At 40.1% G+C, this 15997-nt stretch overlaps 1 protein-coding gene across 1 annotated transcript; it reads left to right on the top strand.

Annotated features, from left to right (window-relative positions):
- The first annotated feature begins 237 nt into the window (after nucleotides 1-237).
- dusp10 (dual specificity phosphatase 10) lies at nucleotides 238-9527 on the top strand. The gene is made up of 4 exons (XM_057353439.1): nucleotides 238-497; nucleotides 1598-2471; nucleotides 5891-6259; nucleotides 6335-9527. The coding sequence occupies exons 2-4, from the start codon at nucleotides 1679-1681 to the stop codon at nucleotides 6598-6600; spliced, it is 1428 nt and encodes a 475-aa protein (XP_057209422.1). The 5' UTR covers nucleotides 238-497; nucleotides 1598-1678; the 3' UTR covers nucleotides 6601-9527.
- Nucleotides 9528-15997: the final 6470 nt, after the last annotated feature.

The following is a 15997-nucleotide window of genomic DNA, read 5'->3' as shown; positions in this document are numbered from 1 at the left end:
ACCTCTCTGTTTTAATATACTATCAGTCTCAAGTGTCGTTTTCATTTTAATGTCATTTTACACTTTGCGTTCATACATTCGGCGCTGCGCAGACCGATCAATGTATGACATCACAGTCCCGCGATGGCGCTCTCGCGATATTTCACAGTCACACGCCGACCGGTTTGCGCAGGGCCACACGAAGTCGTACACACCTATTAAATGATTATAAATGGTTTAACAGCCCCCAATTCTGCGCGTGACGCGTCTTGAACCCGGTTCCAGCGAGCTCTCGTCTGATTGGCTGTCGATGACATCACCCTGCGCTCCGGTGACCGGCGCGTCATTGGCTCGGACCCGCGTCAGTCTGAAGTGACAGCCGACGCGGACCCGCTAGAAACTCAAACTCGAGCTTTAAACGAGACGAGAGCAAAGCAGCGCGGGAGGGAAATGCTGCGGGACTCCGGGACCGGCTGACCGACTTCACACACCGGAAGAGACCGATAAACACGTTAAATGTAAGTCCGATATTGCACTATTTAGTATGCTTAGTAGTGCACAGATTTTGCTTGTGAAATAGAGCTCCACATATATAAACACACGATGCTTTTTATTATTACTATTTTTTATAATATCATGTATGTATAACAATATTACAGAATGGATATTTTCTAGTCACATTCTTCTGTTTAGAGTTGTTTTGTTGTCGTTACACTATATTTCTGAGATCTGCAATCTATATTGATATGTGGACTAGTAATATATGAACTCATGTGATTGTCTTTCTTTGTTATAATGTATATAACATTTATACCGGCTGACTATAAGAATGTGGTTTTTTTCTGAATCAGGTTATAATGTAAAACTTGATTTCTCATCATTCTCAGTCACGTCCAGAGCACAGAGATGTGATGTGATGTGATGTGATGTGTGGCAGACAGATTTGACTGGCGTGCCTTATAGAGATCTGTACATCTACATTGTCGCCACATGAAATAATGACGGTGTCTGGCCGTAGATGCAGAACCTTTCCATATTTTATTCCCGGCACGTCCACATGCCGTGCTGGAGAACGGGCTGCGTGCTCTTTTGAATTGAATGGGGTCAGCAATTCGGTTTGGTACGCAGAGAGACGGTCTGGGGGATGAGATGCATGTTTGATAAGCGTTCGGGACATGTCACGGTACAATGAATCGAGTGCAGCGAGTACAGACCGTACACTTCCTGTGTGATGCAGTGGTGTGCAGCTGGAGCTTCTCGCCTCAGAAAGTATTCGCCCCAAAAAGTGTTCGCCCCAAATCTACAAATGACTGGATTTAGTTGCGTCCGATAGCAGAATGCCGAACCAAGCGATGCATCGCATGTCATCGTTTATTCATCCATCTGCGGAACACAAAAGAAGATATTTTGAAGAATGTTGATAATCATCAACACCGAACCCCATTGGCTTCCATTGCATGAACACAAAACCACTGAGACATTTCTCAAAATATCTCCACTGAATGAAGCGTCACATACAGATTTACGACCACATGAGGAGAATTGTGATTTTTGTGTGAACTATCCCTTTAACGTCCGACAATAATGCAGGTACGTTTTTTTCTCCCGTGTTTCTCAGAGCACCGGTCAACTCGTACCCGTCGGTTTCATCCCGGACGTCTGAGTTCTCTTTGGAGCGCCCGTCCTCTGAGGTCTCTCCATGCCTCCATCTCCACTCGACGACAGAATTGTGGTGGCGCTGCCAAGGCCTATAAGACCTCAGGACCTCCGACTCTGCCTGGACACCAGCTACCTGGAAACCACCGTAGGCACCGTCGCTACCGTCGGCAAGGCGACGGTCATCAGCAGCAGCAGCACCACCGTGGTGAAGATCCAGGCGACCCAGCTTTCGTATATGCCCTCGTCCGGCGGCTCCACGCGCTCGCTGACGTGTGGATGCAGCAGTGCCAGCTGTTGCACGGTGACCACCTACGAGAAAGACGGCCAGACGCGCGCCCAGAGCCAGGTCAGCGCCAGCAGCCCGGACTTGAACTCGGGAGTGGGCTATGGCGACGCCCCCGCGGGCCGCGGAGAGGCGTACAGCGCGCCCAGTCTCCCCTCGGCCGTGGCCCGGGGCGGCATGCGGGTCATCCACCCCAACGAACTGGCGAGGAAGCTGACGCACTGCCCGGCGGGCCACCCCGTGGGACCCGTGCCCGTGGTCATCGACTGTCGGCCCTTCATGGACTTCAACAAGAGCCACATCAGGGGCGCGGTGCACATCAACTGCTCGGATAAGATCAGTCGCAGGCGACTCCAGCAGGGCAAGATCACGGTGCTGGACCTCATCTCCTGTCGGCAGAGTAAAGAGTCCTTCAAGGGCATTTTTTCCAAAGAGCTGGTGGTGTACGACGAATCCACGGTCGACCCCGGGCGGTTAACGCCGTCTCAGCCACTGCACGTGGTCCTGGAGTCTCTGAGAAGGGAAGGAAAGGACCCCATCGTTCTTAAAGGTAAGAATCACCTCCTGCTCCCAAATGAAAGTTCATTTTTGAGCGTTTTGGTGTGTAGGTTTATACTGAAGGAGCGAATAGACGAAGCCGATGAATTGACTTTATTTAGTACCTCGTGTGCGGCCCTTTTAATTTCACAAACACTAAAGCCAGAACTCGCTGAATTATTCATTTCTAGATATGACTTTAAGTTTCATTGGCACATGAACGTATGAAGCTGTTCTTTCAAAGACAGCGCCGCCTTCTGACACATTACTCAAGACCTTACTTAGCTTGGAATTTTTGAACCAATAGTTTTAAATAATCAGTCTTTTCTCATTCTCCAAACCGGTATCTTGTGCCATCTTCACACCCACGTAAGGTTTTCATTCTGTGTGGTCAGGTTGTGAGATTGTGTGGATGTTTCGCAGCAATTCTGGTGACTGTGAAACCTCGCACGAATGTTTAAATGTTTGCTTTATTTCTGGCTGTCTGTGGCGTGACACGGAGCGAATTCATAGGACTGTCAAACCATTCGTCGCGACTAATACGCTTTTGTTTACGTAATTTATGTGTGTGTATCCGTCTATAATAATGATGTATATATGAAACACACACACACACACACGCAAGTGTAATTTTAAGTAAATTATATATTTACAGTATATATCCAATATCTTTATAACATAGAAATTACATATAAATCTAAAGAAGTGTAAATGGACAATTCTGGATGTGACATTTTGCGTAACGGATCAGGGAATGTATTTGTTACGAATATATTGAACCATCTTGTTTATATTTTACTAAACCCTGGTTGATAGAGTCTAAACATCAGAAAAATGTCAGTCTATGAACGAATGTTCTATTTAAAAAAAAGGAAATAAACGCGTTATGGATGTGACACGGGATGACTCTTTATAGAACAAAAAATAGTTACTTGATTTTCATTTTCATGTGCCCTTTAATGAGGAATAATAGCACTTACCTGACTATGAAAAATCATGCACTAAAAATAAAACAAATATTTTCAAAACATAAAGAGAGACCTCACATGGATATTTGAACCACCAAATGTTCATATCTGTGCTGTTAGCATAGTTTTTTTCGTAGTAAGGTTGACATTTTCACGGAATTGGTGACATAAACGGTGAGGAAAAACAGAGATTCAGTAATGAATCGTGTATCCGACCCGTTATCTGTTCAGTAGATTTGGTGGAAGGCTTTCTGAGTTGTTGACCATTCATGTCCAGCACATACACGCAGACGCAGCTGCTGTCACAGAGGGACACGGGCCACACGGCTCTGTTGGGCTGAGCTCTCGGAGCGAGGGCCATGTGCCACCGCCTCCTGCCAGCAGCCGATGGTGAAGAACCGGTCGCATTCCACACGCTAACCGTCTTTCCCATGTTTGGAGAGCGGAGGGCAGAGCACGTCAGCCGCCGAGAGAGATGAGTCAGAGCGCCGGGGCTGACCGCTTAGACAGCGTTTTAAGAGATCCTAGACACACGGCTATCAAAGGGAGGCGGCAACATTTCGCTACTCAGTAAACGCACAGTTATTCTGCAAGGTTATTTGTGAGGAGTATTGAAAGCAAATGAGACAAATTTATTGATTTAATGCCAAAAAGTATCAATAAAATACTGTACGCTTACAGGTAAAATCACTTTCAAAATCGTATTAAAAGGTTTTGTTTTGTGTTCACTTATTAGGGTCCTTCGGTGTAGGCAGCATACTTGGTTTTGGGAAAAATTCACTTTGCTGTCAGAAATCTCGTGAAAAGTCCATTTTATTGATGTGTGTATTTGCATATGTGCTGTTGATCTTTCGAGACGGTTAGGAGATCTCGGTGTAATGTGAGTTTATCTTGTCTTTTTGGGAGCACATGGCCGTTTCGAATCATCTCGTACATCTGCTCGCTCTACATTTGCCAGTTTTCGAGTGGCATACTTTGAGAACATCTGAGCAGCCAAATGTTGCTCGTGTACTGCGTACGACACGCGTGCTAATATTTGGCATTGATGATGTTTTCTTTTTGTGGTTTTTGTTAACTAATAACTATTCCTCTTGCTCATACAAACCCAGTGAACAACCCCCTAGCAACCAGCCAGAACACCCTAGCAACTGAATCGCAACACACTGAGAACAAGGTTGACACAGGTGCTGCAGGTTCACATTTGGTTAACTGAAATTTAACAGACAATATCTTCCCGCTGTGTGTTCATCAGATTAATGTTATTTGAGGAAGCACAGATGTCTAGTGACAAGTTAAACACTTAATGTTTCGCTTGTTTGCAGAAATTTGTTTGCGGATTATAACAGATGTTTGCTTAAAGACGTGAGGGGCTCGTGTGGGTAGTAATAAACCACTCTGACGACACACATCGCATTACATTACAGACCTTTCTTTAACTATTCTATTCTATTCTATTAAATGCTAAAAACTGTTGACATGCTTATTATGTTACCATCATGTTAGTAAATTAATAAATGCAAAGCTTTTTTAAAAGTACTTTCAACTTTACAGGCTTTGTCGAACAGACACTGTTTGTCCTCAAAATCTACATTGTGCAATTACATATCATTTTATATGTATTGTTAAATTATTATATACTAGTTGTATATTATATGCATTGTTCCCTGATAGCACGCATACATCTGAGAGACGTCTGTTTGATGGCTTTACATCTGCAAGATGTATTTTTTAAATGTTTGCTCATCTGCAATACGTCTCTGAGACGTCTACTGTCAGATGTCATATAGTCTGTAAGATGTTTATGATTTAGAATGGATGTAAAACTGCCCTTTCTAAGACGGTTATCAGATGTTTTTACACAGCAGATGTTTTCCAGATCTTCAGCAAACATCTTACAGACGTGCCTGTGCTATCTGGGTTAAAGTAGTATATACTTCTGTTATTATTTGACATATATTTATATACATTTACAGCTATGCGTCTGGCAGATGGTTTTATTAAAAGTGATTTAAGAGTAAATTCTTTTAATACACCTGTGTGATCTTGGGATGGAAACCCATGACCTTTACATGGCTTATTATTAAATACATAACAAGTAGTTCAATAAAAGATGTAGTTATATACAAATCTGTTTATTATTCATTTACTGAAGCTTAAACAGCTCTTGACACCAAATGTCTCTACTCTGATTCTTCTGAATATGAGTATGATAATAATATTCAGCATTATCATTCTCATATTTGATTACGGTGTCCATTCACTACGAAATGGAAAAACAACCAATACTGTGAGCGAGAGACGGATCATCTGCTTTTCAAGAGCCGTTTGAGCTTGTCTACCTCAGAATGTACTACTATTGGTTAAAGTCGTTCCACATGGGTATGCCAAACGATAGAACTCTTCATAGATTCAACTGTGTCAACAGTGAATCAGACGTTAACGTCTTTGTGTTCGTCTGTCTCAGGAGGTCTCGCTGGTTTTCGACAGAGCCACGAGGATCTCTGCGAACACTCTCTCCAGCCGTCAGAAGGTCAGGACGGCAGGACCGCCACGGGTCTGTCGGGGGCGCTACCTCATTCTTTACCCTCCACACCAGATATAGAAAACGCAGAGCTGACCGCAATCCTTCCCTTCCTGTTCCTGGGCAATGAACGGGACGCTCAAGACCGGGAACAAATGCAGCGGCTGAACATCGGCTACATCCTCAACGTGACCACTCATCTGCCGCTCTATCACTATGACCTCGGCCTCTTCAACTACAAACGTCTGCCGGCCACCGACAGCAACAAACAGAACCTGCGGCAGTACTTTGAGGAGGCGTTCGAGTTCATAGGTATGACGTTTTTCTCGTGTGCTTTATTTCACAGAGGGTTTTGAGATCTAAAGTCTTTTGTTTTGTTGTCAACAGAAGAAGCTCATCAGGCCGGTCAGGCGCTCCTCATTCACTGCCAGGCGGGTGTGTCGCGTTCCGCTACCATCGTCATCGCTTACTTGATGAAGCACACTTGGATGACCATGACAGACGCATACAAGTTTGTCAAGTCTCGGCGGCCCATCATCTCCCCCAACCTCAACTTCATGGGTCAACTTTTAGAGTTTGAAGAAGATCTTAATAACGGCGTCACTCCGCGTATACTCACGCCTAAACTCATGGGCGTGGAGACGGTCGTATAGCATCCACGGGTCCGGATGGATCTTTTTCTGGGATTTTCGCATTGGAATATCCTCACATGTGTCTCCTTCACTCTCGACCTTTTGGGATGAGCGTTTCAAAATGAGAGTTGGAAAGGAGATGTGCATGAAGAAAACAATCCCGGTCCGGTCCGGTCCGGTGTTAAGACAAAAACACTGTGTCTGCGGTCATTCGATGCTTTTGGCCGCTTTGGTGCTTGCTTTTGCTCCCAGGAGAGACGGGAAAGATGAAGGCTTTTGGTGTGCCAGTATTTTCATTTTATTTTTATACAGTAGATCGACCGCTGGCGTGGCGGTGAAGAGTCGACAGGCTTCAGTGTGCAATAATTTCTGTTTGTCAAGCCACCAGATGAGTGATGTGTTTATAACCATCAGTTACATGACTCTTGTGTTTTTCTTACGGCGTTTTTAGTTTGATGTGGACCTGATATTCTCTGTGCTAGATGATCTGCGGCTTTTATCTTTGTGACATCACAGCGTTTATATTGGATAAAACCACCTAAACCAGCGCGTGAATGCCGGTGTGCGTGAGCGTGTGTCATGATCACGATCACAACAAACTTCTGATTATTCGAGTTATTGCATGAAGAGTCAAAGCATATGGACCAGAACAAAAGTATATTAATATTGAATAATCGTTGTGCAGTTAAAAACATTTGCTTGACGATGAAAAGAACAGTTAGCAGAATGAGATCTTTTCCATTTGTGTGAATGAGCCTGATGAAAATTCACCATGGTTTTACTACAAAGAAAACACATAGTTCAACTATCGCATCTACAAATCAACCATGGTTTTGCTGAAGTTACCATAGTTTGAGCATGTTTTTTGTAGTAAAACTGTGGTTATTCAAATGGTGATCAGTTTGCAAAAAACCAACAACATGGTGACTACACTTTTCCGTTTTACTACAAAGAAACAATCATTTTGGTTTGAAATGACACCATTAAAGGGATACTTCACCCAAAAATAAAAATTCTGTCATCATCAGGAAAAAATACAATGGCAGTCAAAAGTGCCGCACAACTGTTTGCTGTCCTACATTCTTCAAAATGTCTTCTTTTGTGTTCAACAGAACAAAACAAAATGATAAAGTAATTTTTCCTACTATGGGAGTCAATGGGAGGCAAGATCTGTTTGGTTATAAGCATTCTTCCAAATATCTTTCTCTATACAGATTTGGAACAACTCGAAGGTGAGTAAATGATGACAGAATTTTCATTTTTGGGTGAAGTGTCCCTTTAAGACACCATTACAGTGTCAGGTTATATGGTTCTATAAAAAACCTTTAATATCCACGAAACCTTTGGTTGCACAAAAGTACTTTCAAGAAGCTTTGACTGAAAAAAAATGCTGCAAAGAACCCTTTTCACACCTTTATTTTAATGTGATTGTGTTTGTGTGTGAATGAGAAGCGTCTGTTCTATTTTTTCTGTGTTGATCTCAGTTCAGGTGAGATGTGTTCTCGTGACCTCAGACTGGCCGAATTGTGGTGAATTTCGACTTCTCAGCTTCAGACTTTGCCGTCAGTAATTGTGCCTCTATCGGTGCCTTAACCCAGGATCACTTGTGATGAGATGAATCTGTGTGCGCTTCAGGACTGTCTGTGTGTTTTTAATGAGTCGGAGATGGAGTCCTGTGTGTTAGAAAGCTTCTGAGCTGAACAATGTTGACATTTCTTTCATTATTACGAGGCTGATCGTGTGTCACTTTAAATTGGGGCTTTAAATGATTTATAAGTAAGAATTAGCAGTAGCTCTTATTTCCCATGAACAAACTTAAATGCTGTGAAATGAACCAACTCTGGGTTTGTCTAAATATTGAAATGTGCAAGAGAAGAAAATATTACTCTGGCTTTTTTCTAAATAATGTTTCTATTGTTCAGATTTACACATATTTGGGCGTATTTGAAAAATTGCACATTGCTACATATTTCATGCTATACTACAAAAGTGTAATACAGTTACCACGTTGAAATTGTGATTTTTAATGAAATTTCAACCTTGAATTCATAAATAAGTAAACAGTAATGTGCAGTCAGCGAACGTTATTGGTAAATAAACCATAAACCCTTAAAAACCATGGTTTTACCATAGTAAAAGTGTATTAACCATGATTTTCGGTGGATTTATCATCATCTATAGTTTGACTAAAAATATCATGGTTTATCTATGGTGACTGTAGTAAAACCATGGTTCATTTTCATACGGGAACCGATTGTTTTTGCAGTTTTGAGCAGGCTAATCTCTACTTTATCTGAACCTGTAATGATTCTCATGTTAGTCTGGTTTAAACCAGAGGAACAAAAGAGTGAACCAAAGTCCCTCACAGCCAGAAACCCAATCACAGCTTCTATTGCCGATTCATTCTGATCATCCGGTTCAAATGCTGGGCGACGATTTCTGAATGCAAAGCACATCTTGACTCTTCGACCTGCTTCAAAGCTTTCTTGTATATTTACTGCTGTACGCTGAAGGTGTGAAGAACGTTACCCTTCGGCCGATGCGCAAATGCAAATCGCAGAGGCTTTATTTTCATATGCTGGTTTTCTGTCGCTTTGGTGTGTCACACTGTGCTTGTACGAGCGTCACCCCGAGCATCTGAATCCGGCTCAAGGATTTAAAGGGCAGAAACACTCCGGGTGCGCTCGCGGGAATATGGGATTTTTGCAGCTGTCGGACCTCTATGCATTGTTTATCTTTTGCACTGACGTCAAATGGAAATTGACAGCTTTTTTATTTGATTACTTTTCCCACAAAGGTGCTATGATGCTGGAGGCCTTCCGCAATGTTTTTGCATGACCTGCTTTGGTAAAGCGTCTTCCTGTAAGCCAAGAGCTCTCTCTTTAAATGTCAGAGTTCAAAACACTGTTATTTTCTAATGTGAGGTTTGGAAATAAACCAAAATGAAAAACGATTCTGAATTACTTGTTGAGTGTTTGTAAAGCAAAAACCTTGTATAAACACATGACTCTAGGGAAGATTTTATGGGTATTTGTTCGGGCAAGCATCACTGTTACTTTTGTTCATATTTCAGATGAAGGATCTGATAAATGAATGATAAATCACATCATGGGGCTTGTCGAGGAGAGATGTACTGTTTTCAATGTTTGATCTTTCGAGAACAAGAAGATCGACGTTGTGAATGTACTGTTGTGTGTTGTTGCCCTGTGTAACTTTGCTGCTGGTCTTCTCCGTCTATATTTGTTCTGTGATTTGGGTCTCTCGTCCCTCCGGGCTGTGGTATACTGGGATTGTCTGAACGGGGAGGGTCGGCGAGTCAACAAGGGCTTCAGTAAATTTCTCACCTTAGGAACAGAGCCCCAGAATAGTTTTAGTGGGCTTTCTAATTAGGAAGGATGAGAGTACCGCCTCATTAATTTCGTCCAATCATTGGTGTCAGGGTCTGGCACACTGGAATAGCCCGGGTAACAGCCCTGACGCCCTTGACGTCTCCGTTATGGACGTATTAGGGAAAGTGAAGCTCTGACAACAGAGCCGTGAGGAGGGGCTCAGACGTTACTCCTCATGCGACTTTACGTTTATTTATTTTAAAATTTCATCAACCGTGAGTCACTTGTTGACACAGTATGAATACAGAGCTGTTTTGATGAGAAATGTTTGAGCTCATACTGAGACACTGAGGTGCATTTGCTTTTACTTTGTTGTAGGCGGAAGACCTGAAATCCCCAAATCTGATCTCATTTATGATATTTTTTATAAGAGACATGTGTCACAGAAAGTAAAGCACACAGTGACACATTTGAGGGCGTCTGATGGAGGGTCAGCTGTCAGGGGATGTCCCATCCACGAGACATTTCAAAAGTACGTCATGACTGAATAACCCTAAAAATACCTGCATTCATGGTGCTGTTTTGTGTTTAACAGTTTCACACATTTTAAAATGCTAAAAAATAAGTGTTCGTCTTTCCAGAAGTGATTTTGGAGATGAAAAAGTTGTCTGTAAGTATATGACTGTGTCACCGGCAGTATTGGGTAAATTACTCTGAAAAAGTAATTAATTACTAGTTACTAATTACACATTCAATAGTGTAATTAGATTACTGTACAGATTACTCTCTCTAAAACGTATTTAATTACTTATTACTAATTACTTTCTATATCCTATATCAATCTTGATTGACACGAAACGACTCTTAATTCATTCAAATAAATAATATAAAACTACATAAAGTACTCTTTTTAACTGACTAAAGTATTACAAATTTATTACAGAGATACATTAATGCATGCATTTTAAAATTAGACTTTGAATTTTAATGTCAATTCCACTATTGTATACATTACACAGTATTTAGTTCAATTACATCCGAAGTAACTGTAATTAAATTACAGAAAAAATAAGAGTAATCCCTTACTTTACTTTTTAAAGGGAAAGTAATTAAATTACAGTAACTAATTACTTAGTAACTAGTTACCCAACACTGGTCACCGGAGACTGTTTCGACGGCTGCAGGTTAAATCTGTAAAGTTGGTTTGACGTTTGACATTCATTAGACATTCGGTTTCTTCATTCGATAACCAATTAAACTCTTTGCGCCTGTTATGTTTTGAGCCCAAACTAACTCAGATAGACATAAATATATGCAGTTTACAAGGCTTAGATTCTAGAAAGAAAATAAATAAATTTTATTACATTTAAAAATTAATTAAACAATTTAACTACATGACATTATGCTATAAAACCAGTACTAAAATGTTCAGAAAAACATCCCTGTTATTGCACAAGTCTCTGTTTTTTGGAATTAGCATTTTAAGTATTTACTAATAATTTGACAACTTTTTATGTACGCAAAAGAGTGCCTGTAGATTATTTCTGATAACAATCAAAAGAAACTGAAAAGAAGCGTTACTTGGCTAAAGGTGGCTCTCCAATATTTTGAATTTAGACTGCGATACCAAGCTCAACCGCTAGATGTCAATGTACCATACAGGTTCCTTAATGCGACCAAACTACAGGACCTACTCAACAAATTGTTTATTTAATAAAACGAACATACCACAAAATTCAACACATTTTTTATCGAATACAATTATTATACAGTTACATTTATTTATTTATTTATTTTTGCTTTTAACATTTCTTCACAGATTTATTTGTGTATTTATTTATTATTAATTTTGGCAGGATTGGGCTTCCATATTCCGTTAGGTTCGCAACAGATCTCTGAAAGATGTTTAGTTCTGTATAGACACACTGTTCTTAAACAATGTCACTCTTTTTTTAACTCGATGTTTACAGTAAGTCTGTATTTGTTAGTTACTGTTGCTGTGCCCTGGTTTTAAAGCGTCCTGGCCCGTTCGTCCCGTGTGGAATGAGCTCTGGATATACTTTCACTCAGAAGTGTGTCTATACGAAACATCAGCGGGCGTCTCCTGAGACAACAGCCGCGCGGACCGTAACGTTGATCTCGACGTCTAAAAAAGCAGCAGTGATGAAAACGCGGAATCCCATTCGCTCATGATATAAGCAGGTCATGATACCAAAAATTGCATAAATGAAATGTGATTATGTGTCACGGCTCATATGCATCATACCTTGTGGCGTCTTTGCTGTGACGACGCCGTTTAGATAATTAAATCGAGTCATGAATTCTTCATTTGTTAACATTTAGATATAACCAGGCAGTCACTGGCTGTGTCTCATTTCATAAGGCTGCGTCTTCCAGAGGTCTCATTTGAAGCCTTCAACGTCATCAAGGCTGTCTCGTTTCATAAAATCAGGTAGGACTCTCCGGAGGCACCCTTCAAATGCGACCTTCTTTGACAGGAATTCGGAGGACACATGAGGTGTATCCTTTGTTGCTAGAGATAACCCACAATTCTTTGCGTCGGCCAACGTCTGTTATTTGAATAAACGGCCACGGCTGCACATTCAATCAAATACGTGGTGTTTAAATGTTAACAGTTTACAATTTGTGTCACGTTTTTTCATCTCAGCAGTTAGATGTAAATAGGTTTACAAGTGTGTTTAGTGATGTTTAAACGTTTTAAAACAGTAAGGCAAACATTTTTATATTTGTTTAACTCTTTTGGCATTGTTTAGGGTAGAAAGTAATCAACTTTTTACCTCTACAGTCATGTAGAAATCATTTTAATTAATTTGACAGGTGTGCGAGTGCAACGTGTTGTCATAGCAACGTGGTACTTTCTGTTTCCTTTCTGCCAGTATGTCCTACAAAGGACATCTCGTTTAATTCTAAATTGAGAATCCTCCGTATACCGCACCCTTTAGAGGATGATACCCCTGGAGGACACAAGGACGCAGCCTTATGAAACGAGACACAGCTACAGTACATTTTGAGTGAAGGCCTAATTTTCTTTGTGAACCCCAAAGTTGGGTTTGTCCATATTTTACCCAACCAAAATGGTATATCTACTGATATCATAGTCACCGATGATTTTAATAAACGGGTCCAGCTGTCCGTTGCACGTCCGTACATAATCTCGGTCTATATTTGTGTGCTGGTTGTTATATTGACAGTAAACAGTGGGTAAACAGAAGCAGGAATATCAAGTCTTAGTTTAGCAGTAGGGAAGAGGTTGAGATCCTCCGCTGTAATGAGAGTCATAATGAAAATCTGTCCTTGCATAGCTGAAATGATTTAGATTTAGATAAATTTAGTTGCTAAGACGCTTCCCTGTTTAGATCCAGCCACATGTCCCACATCTAAATTTAGCCTGAAATATGAAACAATCACAATAAAGGAGCTATTTATAATATCTGTGATGTGTTGTGGCCATTGAGTTATCTCTCCACATGACATTACACAGTGAAGCAGGCAGCTGTCAATCCAAAAAATAATGTTCTCATTCATCAAAATCGTATTCTTGAACATCCAATATATAGAAGAACAGAGTTTTGTGAAGTCTATGCTTCAAACAAACAAAAACAAAATGTGTTATTCCTTTTGAATTGTTTTATTTTGCTTACCACACTTGCCAATAGTTTCTTTTCTTGTTTTAAGCTTGACAAAATTTTGCTCGATTTCTCTGAAAGCAAAAATATACAATCTTATATGATACAAAAACCTTGTATCATTTTGCTTCTGAATATCTTGTTTTAAATGCATTGAAAAGCAAGACCGAAAAAGGGATTTTTGCAGTGCAAGCAATAATATCAGCACTTGTTCTTCAAAACATGACTTTGAGATATAAAATAAGACATTAAGTGAGGTTTATAATGTATGGAAGAGAATTCTCTGAGTTCCAAAATCTTACCCCATTCAGTAAAGTGAACAACACTCACAGCACGTGAATTACTGTATCACCGAGCTTTTGAAGCAGGAGTGTTGAGCTCATATTTTTGTCTTTTTAAAGGCAATTTCTAAGAACTTTTTGATATTTGACTTTAAACGTACGAGACTTTTGGATAGGCGCGCGAGGCCTATGGCGCGAAAAAACAAAACCGTTAAACTGAGTGAGCAGCGCGCGACACCTTTACCTCATATCAATCTTTTTTAACGAAGTGTTTTACAAAGAACATACAAGGCTGATGTTATAACATTTATGGGTGCTTTAACTACAGGTAAGAGGTCATTTAAAAACAATAAGTCGAAGGTAACGAGTCCGACGATTATTCACATTGACAGGAATCATAACTACAACAAAGTTACCTCATATTTATATAACGTTATCTCTGGTTTTTATCTCTGGTATTTCTGGTTTATACAGTTATGTTAGGGGCTAACGTTGAAAGATGGAGGTTAACTACATGGTAAAAGTCGCCGGATGAAAGGTATTTATTATTTAATCGTCACTTCTGTCGATCTAATTAAGTACTTTATGATAAAAAACTTTATGTTGCTAGTTGTGCTAACATGGATATTTTATTGATTAAGCTTAATATATTAGAGGGTAATGTGTGTAGGATGCAGAGATGACAGAAAGACTTTATGAAACCGACGTAAGCAAACTAAACTGGTTTTAGTTCATAAACCCTGAGAAAGACAGGGAGACTAACAAACAAACTAACAAGACAAAATCGATGTTCATCACAGGTAAACAACACATTCAACTCAACTTTATTTATATAGCGCTTTTTACCATTTTCATTGTTACACAATTCAATTCAATTCAATTGTATGTATATAGCGCTTTTCACAATGTGCATGGTTCCAAAGCAGCTTTACAGGAGCAAATAAGAAAAACACAGAAAGGTAAAACACAGCACAGTGCATGGTGTTTATAGACCAAGCAAGATCATTATAATAAATAAATGAATAAATAAATAAAACACACAGCTGTCTCTGTTTATTTGAGTCAATGTTACTCATGTTTATGATTCTACTGCCACCTGGTGTACTGACAGAGAAATACACGTGAGCAGGGAACTTTATTTACAGCATCTGTGAATAAAACACACATTGCCTATTATAGAAGAGCTGCTGAACGATCGTAAACAGTTTGTGTGTGTGTGTGTGTGTGTGTGTGCGTGCGTGCGTGCGTGCGTGCGTGCGCGTGCGTGTGCATGTGTCATGGAGTTTGCTGTAGACAGAGTGTCTGGATTCACTTGACTCTCATCTGACAGAAAAACGAGTGTTATTGTAGAGAGCAGACTCATCGCTGTCAACATGTGTAGGATGTAAACCGTCTGTGATGTCTGCAGACACACTCACAGATACACACAGATATTGGAGGAATTACGTCCTTGTTTTTTCAAATATTGGGTTGTAGTAGGAAAAAAGATGTGAAATAAAGTTGTTGTTAAAAGGGGGGAAATTGTGTTCCAGAAGATACAGATTTGTTCTATTTCAAGTTAGTGAAGAAGAGACCTGCCCTGTTTATCATATTGTTTTGTTTTTCTCACACAAATATATAAATGTTCCTAAATCAAGAATTACCTGAGACGCAAAATGAAATGAATGCCCGGTTGCAGGCTTAAAACTATAGTCCCAGACTAAAGTGAAAGTTTGAGCCGTCTCAACTGAAAATAGATTGCCCTGACATATCTTCAAATATGTCATTGCCATTGTTTTGTCTCAAGATGCACACCAGTAATATTTTTTATCTAATGCATTTTAATAAAAGCGACCTAAATATCCTAATTTAACTAAGGCATAGTCCTGGCTTAAGATAAGCCTTGTCTGTGAAACTGGGCCTAAGTCTTGTTTTCAGAAAAAAAGAGCAAAAAGTGAGGAAAGAAAAATACACTTAATTCAAAGGGAAAACAAGATTATTTTCACATGCAAGATTCTTAGTTTATTGGAATATGTTTTTCTAGTTTTAAGCATAAACTCACTTAATTTTGTTAATCCTTTCAGAAAACAAAGAACTTAATTTCTCAACTTATTTAGCCTCTCAAATAAGTACGTGTTGACTTAATAATGTTTACAATGTTTTGGTTAGTTTTGCATAGAAA

Source organism: Triplophysa rosa, linkage group LG15 (genome assembly GCF_024868665.1).
Source record: "Triplophysa rosa linkage group LG15, Trosa_1v2, whole genome shotgun sequence".
Classification (NCBI taxonomy): domain Eukaryota; kingdom Metazoa; phylum Chordata; class Actinopteri; order Cypriniformes; family Nemacheilidae; genus Triplophysa; species Triplophysa rosa.
This window is presented reverse-complemented; position numbering and strand designations above follow the sequence as displayed.

Bases quoted from the DNA above. Each gene is read 5' to 3' on its own strand.
- dusp10 (XM_057353439.1), top strand. From the start codon at position 1,679: ATGCCTCCATCTCCACTCGACGACAGAATTGTGGTGGCGCTGCCAAGG. The intron at 2,472-5,890 runs GTAAGAATCACC...CGTCTGTCTCAG, and splicing joins GGACCCCATCGTTCTTAAAG to GAGGTCTCGCTGGTTTTCGA. The intron at 6,260-6,334 runs GTATGACGTTTT...TGTTGTCAACAG, and splicing joins GGAGGCGTTCGAGTTCATAG to AAGAAGCTCATCAGGCCGGT.